The 12,683-nt window shown below is 39.8% G+C and overlaps 1 protein-coding gene across 1 annotated transcript; it reads right to left on the bottom strand.

The window, feature by feature from the left end:
* Nucleotides 1-1,027: 1,027 nt before the first annotated feature.
* TMEM184C (transmembrane protein 184C) lies at nt 1,028-12,086 on the bottom strand. The gene is made up of 10 exons (XM_086747868.1): nt 11,802-12,086; nt 10,286-10,416; nt 10,152-10,188; nt 8,174-8,379; nt 7,326-7,400; nt 6,333-6,426; nt 4,730-4,842; nt 3,945-4,044; nt 3,274-3,445; nt 1,028-2,852 (listed from the first exon to the last, which is right to left on the bottom strand). The coding sequence occupies exons 1-10, from the start codon at nt 11,916-11,918 to the stop codon at nt 2,557-2,559; spliced, it is 1,341 nt and encodes a 446-aa protein (XP_086603994.1). The 5' UTR covers nt 11,919-12,086; the 3' UTR covers nt 1,028-2,556.
* Between the last annotated feature and the right edge of the window lie 597 nt (nt 12,087-12,683).

Here is a 12,683-nt window from a genome sequence, read left to right as displayed (position 1 = left end):
TGAGTTAAAGAAAAATCAAGGACATACATATTCTACCCTTAGTCAATAAGCCTAAGTAAAGGGCTGAAAATGACCATTACTGAGTTTTCAAGCAGTGTGTTAAGTAAGGCAAGAGCAATCTTTAAGACTTATGATTGATTTAAAAGCTGTAAGAGGATTAGGCATAAAACAATGGAGGAACAAATATGGTTAATACAAAGATGAAGGACTATTTGCAAAGGAACTCTTTATATAAACTTGATAGGTCATGCTGTGGAATACTGTTGTAGTTTTGAAAAAACAAGGTAGGTGTGATTGAAAGCTTTCTATTTATTTTGGAAATTCAGTAGCAATCTTTAATGGAAAGGTATGATCCTGTAAGCCACTGCAATTAAAAAAAAAAAACAAACCTTCTAAAAAGAAAAAAAAAAGCAGGACTGTTGTGCACATGGAATGAAATAACTGAGTAATGATAAAATAACTTAGTAGCTATCCAGAAATGCTGTGAAAGAAGCAACCAAGACATTTCAATAGGTGTTTTCCTGTCAAAGTCTCCTGTCTGTACCTTACCCAAGTTTTACACCAGACACGACATAACTTAAAGTATTTAAAAAAACCTCTTCAGTGTGAGGCTTGAAAAGCTAGAGCACAGTAGCTTCTTGGCTTCCAGCAGCTCTAATCCTTCAGATAGGTATTATTTCTACTAATGCCCCATTTTACCTCTATACATGCAAGAAATCAGATTATTTCTAATAGTGACTACAGTGGGCACTGAAGTCCCCAGGTGTTGTGAGCATTTACAAGTTGTTTTCTTTTAGAACATGGGTATTGCATGGATAAAGATACCTGGAATTAAGCATAAATAAGTAGATTTTGATTCTTCATAAGCTCCAACAAGAACTCCCATTTCAGTAAAAGCTTTAAAAAACCAAAGCACAAACTCTTGTACTAGTTAAACTAAAGATTCCCTTCTTCCATGGACAGTTGTATTCATGTGTCGTTCACCCTCTTAAGTTACTGTAGCAGTAAATCAAATTCAAAGAAGGTGAACAGTTTAAATAAAATCTTTAATTGCTTACTTACAACAAAGGCAATGACTTGGCAAATTGAAAGTTATGATTTGCACTTTCCCACTAACTTACAGCAAGTAACAGCAAGTACATAGTCAACTTTAAAATATGCAGCCTAGTGAGTAAGGCGCAATATTTACATCACACTAGTACTGCAAAAAAAAAGCACTTAAGATGAATTTACTGTGATAGCCAGAAGTTAAACATGTGTCCTGTAAATGCTAACAATGCTCAAAAAGAAACTTCAGATGTCACTTAAAAAGTCAGTGCTGTAGGGGTTTTTTTTTGGTCAGATTGCAAACATGCAATAGCAGTAAAAATCTGGTAATGGGATAAAAACAATACCCCTCTGATTTTGTCAGATTTAGCAAAATAACGTTTTGATACAAGTGTACTTCTTCATAGTCTGAAATCTAATGCTAGTAACTCCAGTATTAGACTAAGGTCTTTTCTGGAGTGGTGGGGGGTGGGGAAGAACAAAGAAAGAAAGGAAAAAAATAACCAACTATTACATTTGAATCCCGGCTATACTAGAAGCATAATACAATAATCACAAACACATACACAAATTTAGAATACAAATTACTACAGACACATTGTCAAGATATTTTGCTTTAACAGCTTAAAAAAACTTAAGTGTTAAAGAACTTATTGCAGCCCAAAATAAAGAAGTCGGGTTTGTTCTCTGCTTCCTTTTTGTCATACTTTATTCTCCTCCCCAGTATTTTAAGGTAGTAATCATTATTCTTCTTTTAGAAGGATAGGGAAAAGGTAGTCAAGTGTAAGGTATTAATCCAAAACCTATCATCCTGGCTATCTCTTCTGAATATGACATACAAATTATGAGCTACAAGGACAACAGATAGGCCAACCATATGTTCTGGGCATGGAATTTTATAGCAAGGCCTGTAGGGAATGCTTTCTTTGTATAGACTTTGTACTGATGCTCTGTAATAATTATTTATGAAGGGGTTTTACTTAGCTATGCAGGAAAGGGAAGAAGATGGCATCTGTACAGAAGTTACGATTTTGTCCACGCTCCATCTAACATTGGGGTATAGAAGTTACCATCATTAAGAGGACAACCAAAGCTAATACAAACACCTTTTGCTACTGCCCTCCTTAAATTGCATTGTTGAAATTAAGTTTTCCCAGTGCTAGTAGTGCTTAGACTTAATCTCTAGAAGAGTACAGTATTTTTTAAAATATTTCTTTTGTATTAATAAAAGTCAGTGTAATTTTGACATGATGTCTAACTGTGTAGCAGTTTAAGGAGTCGATTCTTAAATTTATGCAGAAACTTGAACAGTGTGCGTGTTTTATATCATGGGGTACTCAAAGATACTCACAGCCATCATAGATTCAGAATCCAGATGTCAGTTACAGCCATATCCTCTTCCTGTCTGCGCAGCAGTTTTTCAACTTTCAGCACTAATAGTACATGTTAACGGAACATGTGTGGCAAGCGTATAACAGACTCGTTGACGCATTCAAAGAAAAGGTGAGTCTAACTTTTATTCAAAGCTTTCTCTGATGAATTGTGCTCTAGTTCAGGTGATGACTCCTCAGCGTCTCGAGTAGCAGAAGTGTTATAAATACCATCAATTGCAGGGGCTATCGTCGGTGTTGTGAGAGGTGTCACAGTGTGTCCAAACCCCTGATAATGACCCATGGGTGAAGATGGCATTGAAGAAGGATCAGAAATTGGATCTTGAGTAGATGAAGACAGTAAACTTGTATGCTCGTTTTGTTCATGATCCTCAGCAAAAAACATTTTCCTTGGCTGGCCCAAAACTGTCCTTCCTAGAATTACACCAAATGAAAATACCTTTTACTACTTCCAGCAGTATATCAAGGCCTTTGAACACACCAACTCTAGAATAAGCATGTTAAATTAGATGAGTCTTTGTTTTGTTTTAGAAGTTTTAAATGGACATTGTTAGCTTGAAAAAAAAAAAAAAAAAAAAGGATGACATCTCTCACTTCAACCTAACAACTGAAACTTATCCTGAGATCCATCTATTAAAAAGAAAAATTAAAAACTAAATTCTAAATCAGTCAAGAGCCAAGTGCCAGATGAATCATTAAATCCTTTAGAGATGCGGCTGCCAGGAATTTGGTAGAGAATATTCTGAGGGTACTATAGAGGTGGATAATAGCACTTAAAACAAAGCTGGAAATACATGTGCTGTTAACAGATCATACAAGTCTATCTGTTACTTACCGACATTTCGAACCTGTTCTGATATATCTGCCCTTATATCAGAAATATCCCACATGGCAAGAAAAGAGTCAAAGCACGACCCTTCTTCAGCTTCTTGAACATAAGGTTTATAGGAAAAACTGTAGTGATGTGCAATAGCAGCCAGGAACATCTCAACACAAATGATAAAATCCTGCAGTGAGAGAGAGACCGACTTAATCATTCATAACTGGCGAAAAGTAGTTCCTGGGTTTACTCTACAACTGAGAAACTGCAATTGCCTTGGGATACTGGTATCAGCTACTTTTCCAACAGAGGTAGGATATTCTTGGCAGGCTTCAGAGAGCCGCGTGTACTACATACATATTGGAATCAGTCCTTGTCTAGTGGACTAACTTGCTGGAAGCGGATATTCAACAAGCAGCAGCTCTACAATGAATTCGCTCAAGAAGAAACGCAAGGATATCCAACAGAAGTACTTCATTGGGGCACATTCCTTCTGCCCAACACATGGCTACAGAAGTGTTGAGCATAAAACTCACTTGGGGTGATTGGCTGAAACTTAGCCCAGCTTATCGTAAACAGTAATACTCTAGCCTATGTTAAAAGTGGGTATGATGGTATTTGCTTGAGATCAGCTATGGCATCTCACACGTAGCCATTCCTCCTAAGAAGTAACTGTCTGCTCCTACCTGTAGGCCTGTAGCCACAGCTTCCACACTTTGCCATTCCCAGGTGTGTTTCTCAGAAATAACGCCAACTTTAACCAACAATGCAATAAGCACAGCTTGCCTATAAAGATAATTTATTATTATTATTGTCCAAGCAAATCTGGTAAACAAGGCCTGTTTGTATGTATACAAATATGTCTGTACATCCGAAGAATCTTACAAAAAGCTACTGTTCACATATTTAGATTTTAAGAGGAGGAAAACAAAACAAAACAGACTTAAAAAGAGATGTCATTCATCCATGGTCCTAAAGACCAACAGAGAATACAATCAAGTAAAAGTTTGTTGTTCCAGTTAGTTATTAGAAGAAGTTGCTTCTCTTTCAGGGTATTAATGCAGCCCACAGACTAACGGTCAGATAGTCAAATGCTCTCACTTATTAGCAACTAAGTGTGAGCAATGCTTAAAATTTTAACTTATAGTTAACTTATTCTGAAAAAGTAAAAGTAATTTTACTTTAAAAAGTAAAAATATAATTAATGTTTTGTTTTGAAATAACTGGAAGTGAAGATTTTAAAATAAATTATGTTCTTGAGAATCACCTTACAAAATAGCAAATCTAAAAAATAATCTCAAGTAAACAAGACTGCTCTGTCCTACATACTACTACTGTTTTCCCCTCAAAGCACTTCACTAAGATTATGGGTAGATTTTGAGGCCTCCAACCTCAGTAACAAATCCAGTCATTTTAGCTCTTTTACGATCCATCCTGAGAGCAAGAAGCAGTAAGTAAATAATTCACTTACCAGAAAGAAACAAAAACAACCATCTTCACACAAAGGAATTTGCCAACAGGTTGGATAGGGTTCAGTTCTTCACGTAGTACTTTATAAAACAGCACCAGACAATACATAGCAAACTAAAAAGGAAAAGAAAATGAAACAAAGCTTTCAAATCCTTGTTTATTTTATGAGGGAGTTGTTTTAGAGCATCTCTTCAGTTAAAAAAAGTGTATCACAGTATGATGCTCCTTGCAGGGGGGTTGGACTAGATGACCTTTGAAGGCCCCTTCCAACCCTAACCATTCTGTGATTCCATGATAAAAATTTTAAAAGCTATGTATTTTAGAAAAGAGGTTCTCAATTTACAGAATCTTTGCCTTACTGTTTTAAAGCAGACTTTTTTTTTTTGTGCTTAAAATTGTATTTCTGAAACGCATGGTATTGGCAGATAAGAGATTGAGGTCAGCTATCTACCCACTAAAGCAAAGCACAGGAAGGTTCCATAAGATCTTTTCAATGCCAAGCACATCTCTAAGGAAAATGGCATAAAAAGCACATGTTCTTTCAGGGTTCTGCTAAGAATGCCTGAAATGCTGCCTCTTCATGAGACATGAGGCAATGAATGCAATCTTCACTGTAAATCTGAACAAATTTCCTATTGTTCAGCAACTGTGAGCAAATTAACATACAGCCAAACCTAAGAACCGATCTCCCCTTTTCACACACATTTCTCCTAGCCTCAAGTTTCTTTGAGCAGTCATGTCAACCAGGACACGCAGAACTATGTGCTGCTGCTGGAACTGTTGTCACAAGCAGAAAGCAGTTACAGCTCCTTTCGGAACAGACACTCATCAAACGCACTTGGTGGCAGTAGGAGAAGAACACCCTCTTTGCATGGGATGTCGTGCTGTTCTGACTTCTGCTGCTACTGCCAAGAGAAGTAGGAGGCTAGGCGGCTAAGCAGCAAGGGGCCAGGGTGCTGCTCTCTCTTCTTGCTGTAGTTCATGCGTAATGTGTCGTGGGTGAAGCAGAAAATTACCACTAAATGCAATCCCTGACCTCCAAAATGAAACTGTCAATCCAGGGGCTGACATTTTACCCTTACCCTGACACCATCTGGCAGCTGAACCAACAAGACAAGGTGTTAGGCAGGCCAGAATCTCAGCACTGCATGCAGCGTTTCCATTTTTTCCTGTCAATGTTGTTACCACCAGCTTTGTAACACAGTATTTTTAACACAGCCACTGCGGCTTCTTTGTATATGTGCTGAGAGGAAGCTGCAGGGGCGAGTGAAGTCCTCTCTTCTGCAGAGGGGCAAGTCTGCAGCTCTGACGTGCCTGGGCCATAGCACTTCACACATCCAATACTTTGGGGTAGAGAGGTGGGACACTTTATTGCTTTATGGAGCTTTGTAGTAAAATAAAAGTTTTAAATTATCTTTAATTTTCCTAGTATTTTGCGTATATAGTATTTAACAGACAGTAACTTGGACTTACAATGGGAAATATTCTACCCATACGAATTACCAGACATTAACACAATTACTGTCAATAGTTCACATAAAAGGATTTACATAATATTAATGCAATGACTTAGAAGAGCAGAAAGAGATACTCTTGATACTCACTAGCTGTGACATGTTGTTAAGTATAACCAAGTAAGTCCAAGCATTATTGAAGCTGAAGTTTCCTTCATCATACACTCCCACTAGTTCACAAATTCTGAAAGAATTTTTAGAATTAATCACTATGTAGTAAATGATCACTTTCCCAAAGCGCTAAATCTTCATTACACCAATCAACTGTTAGAATCCCAAATCTCTTTTGGTACTCAAATATGGGGACCGGGGGTCTGCACAAGAATCAGTTTCCAACAGCATATGGCATACGAAGTTCGTATTGTATTTTCCATAGAAGAAATAGTGTTTGAATGCACAGTTAATGTATCCCACCCTTGAATGAATTCAACAATTAAACATTTTTTTTTAGCTGTTTTGCTTTTAAACTGTTAGAACACATACAGCTAATATAAATATTTATATGGATATTCTTTGTCAGCAGCTTCCAAAGTCACACAGAATTAACAGTAACGACCGTCAACACAAAGTTCATGAAACTGAGCTTTCAGCATCAATATGCTTAATTGCCTGCTCTTCTTTTACAACAAGTTATACAATATGTATGAAGGCACACAGTTAGGCTTGTCACACAAAGTTTAATAAAATTTTTAAAGTTATATGAAACCTGACTTTAAAAATATCCACTTGTTGAAGCCAATGAAAAAAGGGAGAAAGAGGAAAAGATGACTCTAAAAATTAAGAGATCATAAAAACATCTTTCCCACATAAACAGTACTTTACATTACTTTACATTCTTTCCCACTGCTTTCAGCAGCAGGCATTAAGTATTTATTATTTCAATTCTACAAGTAGTAATTTGCTATACAGAAGTCATAAAGAAATCATAGGTTGATTCAAACTGCCAGGACCCATTTAGCACAGAACATGATGAGTCTGCTTTCAAACTGCCTTGATTCAATAGAAAGGGCATAAAAATTCTTTCCAGTGTAACTCAAAATTACGTCTTGAAGACCAATATTAATTATTTATGAGCATACTTACAAAGCAATAATGGTAGTAAATGGTCTGACAACAGTGTACTGCAAAACACCCAGTTTACATCTAAATAATAAAACTCTGCAAGAGAAACACAAAATTCATTGTACAAGAATTTAAGGACAATTAACTTATGGAAGTTTCCTGTTCTCAGTAGTTTCACTAAACCAAATTTTCATTTCATAGTAATTTCAACTTCTGCTTCTAAGACTTCAGATGGATGCTACAGTGTACAGTGTGTATATACACAATACACAAAAGACCTAGACTTTTACAGATACACACCAGGAAATAATGATTCACTTCTTTTAGCCACGGAAAGATCCTGTCTGGGCTAAAAAAAGAGAAGGCAATTTCCACTGTGTTTGAAGATGTTTAAGAATTACTTACTTTCACAGTTTGTCTTGAACATTTTAAACAGCTTTATCAAAACCTCTTATGAGAGATGCTTATCAGATTAAGCATGCAGAAACAAACAGTTCATGGGGCATATGGCCTTTTGTCCTTCACTTGTGGAAGTAAAAGCAATTGGCTAGGTTTTTGGCAAATATTATATGATAGCAAAGAAAGCAAATTCAAGGAGATCTTTTTCCAATATTTTTCAAAACTAAGGTAGTTTCCTTCAGTACCACCTGTGTCAAAGTACGTTAGTAACTAAGTGCGATTTATAGGATGTTTTAGAGCTAGATGAAAACATCTTCACAGCTGCTTTCAGTAGGGGTTCAAAGCTAATAAACAAAATGTGAAAGAACCATAAACTGACTCTGCCAAGCCACAACAGTTATAGTACTAAATATGAAAATATTGTATCTGATTACACAGCTTAAAGTTTTAAGATGTCATCATATACTCACTCTCCCATAGCCCACGATGGACAACAACATAGAGGCGGCAGATGTCTCTGCTGATCTTTTGCTTCTATTATTAATACGAGGTTTGGATACCGGTTGGTTAGATAATTTGAAAGAAAAACCATAAAATTATAGATGACATAAGCTTCATAGCATTCTCGACATGTATCCACATATATTGCAATGTTGGGGTATTTCAAAGCTATCCACTGTAAGAAGAGAGGTACACAAAAGATTACATGCAGGAAAGACAAAAGTAATTCTGGTGACAACACTGGCTGGCTAGTTCAGCAAGCAATGCTTCATTAGACAGCAGGCACTAATTAAACAGGGCTTGAAGCATTGGCTAATCAGAGTGCGATGCTACAGCTAGAACATAACGTTCTGTAAAAATAGAAGTAGAACTTCAGATTACATCTCTGCTGCTTGAAATGGCAGCGTGCTTAAAGCACCGCACAAGAGGTGCTCTGTATCTTTGACCACGCAACTCAGTCTTTAATTTAAAAGTAACTGAGGAGGTGGTTCCCTGCTCCTGTTAGGAGACAAGATAGAACCGTTTCCTGAAATTCACATATTTATTTTCAATATGGGCTTGAGAACTAAGTTTTTAGTCAGTCAGTATAAAGTTGATTTCTTTTAGTATCTAGTGTGTAAATATTTGTTCTGGCATATTTTCAAAACAGAGAAGAAAGCAGCAGATTAACCTTAAAGTGGCAGTCATACCTCTAAACAAGAATTCCAGACAGAAAAGTGTTTGTTTTTGCAAAACTGTGATTATGGATCAGCTGTCAGAGCTTTCAATTTTTCAGTATCACACTGCTGTTGCACTGTTCAGTGCAACTTGTCCTACTGTGTGGTTTGTTTTTTTCTTTTTGAGGGGGTATGGGGGCAAGGGAGTGGTGTGGTTTTAAATAGAGGTAGGACTTTTGAGCTTACTTTGCTTCCCTAGGTTGTAGTAGAGTGAATGTGCCTTCTCTGACCTTCTTATTAGAACAACAGGAAGATGCTTCACATCCTCATCACAGTTAAGAAATACTAGAGATGACAAATGCTGCAACACCCTTGTGGAAGATGTAATAATGCATCTTGTAAACTAAGAATACAGTATTTGAATCTGAGCACTTTCTGTTCAGCTCAGACTAAGGAGCACTCTAGGAGGATACCATATATGCAGCAAGGGCCACAACATCCAGGAGTCTGGGGAAAAATTTCAACATATCAGAAATATCCCTGAACGCCTGGCTAGAGCTCATTTAATTCGCAGGTGGTTTTATTCCAAAGGAAAATTCTGTACTTGAAGTTCCTAGAAAGCTGTCTTTTATGGGGGAAACAGAAGTATATGCAATATCAAGAGGTGATTACAACATGTAAACACTCATCCTGCACAGTCCACAAACACAGTACGTTCCTTAGCTCTGGCTGAATTAATCTCTATGCTTGGAGCCACAGGTGACTTATTTACATGAACCGTATCTGGTACGGCCAATAGAATGTGTCGCACAAAAGCATTTAGAAGTGGATTTTTTGTGGGATCTTACCTTTTGCCCCCTGAAGCAAAAAGAAAGACTTTTAGCACTAAGCGTAACTTGGGAAAGCATTTTAGTATATAGCCTAACGCGGGAAAGAAAAGTAAGGCACTGAATTTTGAGACTGTACTTGCATCAGTCTGGTTTCCAGTTCAGCTGTTACTGAAGATGGAAGAACCAAAAGCAGACACTTGTCATACTCCTTTCCACATCTGTCCTAAAGCATACTCAAGGACAGATAGGGTTAAGAAGGGTTACCAAAAGTGATCCCACAAGCTCCACAAGAAGAATATAATATCACTAGAACTATGCTTCTGACGTACTCCATAAATAAGAAGTTTCAAAGGACTACGAGTCTCCATGCAGCATTGTTTCTGCTAACTGTGACACTGTTTTCCCTCGCTCCCACAGCAAACAGAATTTTATTGAGCTGTTAACAGTAAGAGAACACTTACACTGTCTAAACTGTAAATCGGCACCATCCATAGAATCCTGTTATAACAACAAAAGAACATTTAATATTACTAGAAGTATTTTTAGTCTGAATTAAATTCAACATCTGTAACACAGCTAAAACATGGAACATTACCTTATTATTGGTTTCTGTAATTCAGGTTGAGTATAATGAACTAAGTGTTGCAGTATTCCCCAGAGAGATATTGGTATAGTCATTAGTAGAAATATCCCAGCAATAAACCATGCCTTGGTATGAATTCCAACCTTGCAAAGAAAAAGAAGAATGCAAGATCAAAGTTTCAGCATTAACACTTTAAAGTTTTACTCGTATAGCAAAAAAAAAATTAATTTATCTTTCTTTTTGGTTTTAGTGTGAATAAAGTTTTAAGTACATATCCCAATATTAAGTTTACTTTTTCTAACTCTCCTCTTTAAATACACAAAATCCCCAAGTCTTCCTTGCTATCTATTGATGTAGCTTAGTGTAAAACTTAAAAACTCAAAAGATGAGAAATCTTGCAGAACCAAACAAGCACATCACCAATTAACACAAAATGTCCTACAAAAACACAGTAATGCTCGCTATTTAATTTACTGAAAGCCGCAACGGATTTCTTTGCTTTAGGTCTGGAACTTGTCACAGTTCAGTGCTTCATGATAAAGTTTCTGAAAGCTTGTGGATTTAAAGTATTTTTAGCTTTAAAATCAAGTTCCAACCAGTAATCAGTTTCAACCAGTTTCATTTACCAAACTGAAATAGGGATGCATTTATATATATATATGTCTGTTAAAACACAGGGCTATGGTTTTAAACCAAAGCTCTCTGAAAAATAACTATATTAACAATCTTAAGTTAAAAAAAAAAATGAGAAACATAGCAGACTTTCTCAAACTGTTCCTTTTGGTTGAGAATTTCTTCTCTGATACCCTACTGTACATCAACATCCCACACCTTCCCTTGCTTTCCAGTTCTCTAAGCATAATTCATAGAATCATAGAATGGTTAAGGTTGGAAGGGACCTTTAAAGGCCATCCAGTCCAACCCCCCTGCAAGGAGCAGGGACATCTCCAACCAGATCAGGTTGCTCAGAGCCCCATCCAACCTGGCCTTGAATGTTTCCATCAGATTTAATGATTTTTAAATTTCTGAAACCACTTTGATATAAACATCCATTATGCTGAACACAGGAAGGCATCAGAACAGGCTTTCAAAACAGGACATTTGAAACACCCTCAAGACAGATTTTACTGTCATTAAGTGCTTAAAATTATACCATGAAAAAGTTTACCTCCAGGGGAACAAGCCTGTATCAAACTGGCCAACATATATTTTAAGGTTAAAACTTTACTTTTGGTTAGAAAAGTAATGCTACCACATGCACGTGTAATTCATACGCTACCGTTACGACATACTGCGGTACCACCGGGATGAGAGACAATCTCAGTCCTCCCTGACCAGACAGACTTACCTGAAACGCCAGGTTAGGAACCACCCCGCCAGTATTCCTGCCAAGCGCCAAAACCCACCTTGCGGGCAGGGGAGCGGAACTTTGTCTCCTTGGGCCCCTACCCGGGGGCTGCAGGCCGCTGCCAAACGCCTCAGCTGAGCACCCCCTCCCTGCCCCGCCGCGGCCCGGCCCGCCCCTCACCTCCAGCTTCTGCAGCTCCCAGACGCAGAGCGGCACCACCACCAGCAGCCCCACGATGTACAGCAGCACCACCAGCGGCCGGATCCACCGCCGCCAGTTCCCGCAGGTGCACGGCATGGCCGCCGCCTCCACCCCGCCACACACCGACACGGGAGACCGCGGCGCCTCAGCGGGCCGGCGCCGGGCCCGCCAACCCCCGCATCACCGGCGGAGCCACCCACACACCCCGCCGGCTCAGCTTAGCTTAGCTTGGCTTGGCTTGACTTGGCTCCGCACCCCACCGCCCTCCTCGGCCCGGCCCGGCCCGGCCCGGCCCGCCCCTACGCGCCACGGGGCGCCCGGCCCGGCCCGGCCCACCCCTTCCCTAGCCCGGCCCGGCCCGGCCCGGCGCGGCACCGCCCGCCGCACACACCCCCGCAGCACTTCCGGCTGGCAGCACTTCCGGCTGCCCCGCTCCAACGGCAGCGGCCGCGCCGATTGGCTTCTCGCCCTGCCTATCGCGGCTGCCCCGCCCTCCGCGGGCGGCTGAGAGCGGAGCCACCGCCTGGGACAACGGCCGGTAACAGTATGGCTGTGCCCTCCCCGGAAGGGTGGGCTCTTCCACCTCCCCCCCTCACTCCCCCCCGCCGGCAATGGTCTCTCCCGCAGGGCGGGAGGGGAGATGGGCGGGGCCTGGGGACCGTTACTTCGGCCGCGGTAACGGCCCCGCGCGCGCCCCCAAGCGTTAGGCGCGCGGCAGGTGCCTTTCAGCTCGGTGGCTCTTCCCGAGCCGTGCGAACAAATGAGGTTTGTATTAGGAAGCGTGCGGACAGGCAGGAATTGAAATTAACAGAGACAACTAGGGTAACTTCGCGGCTGGGCAAGGCCTCTGTAAGGAGGGCC

This window comes from Chlamydotis macqueenii, chromosome 4 (assembly GCF_036417535.1).
Source record: "Chlamydotis macqueenii isolate bChlMac1 chromosome 4, bChlMac1.mat, whole genome shotgun sequence".
Lineage (NCBI taxonomy): Eukaryota > Metazoa > Chordata > Aves > Otidiformes > Otididae > Chlamydotis > Chlamydotis macqueenii.
This window is presented reverse-complemented; position numbering and strand designations above follow the sequence as displayed.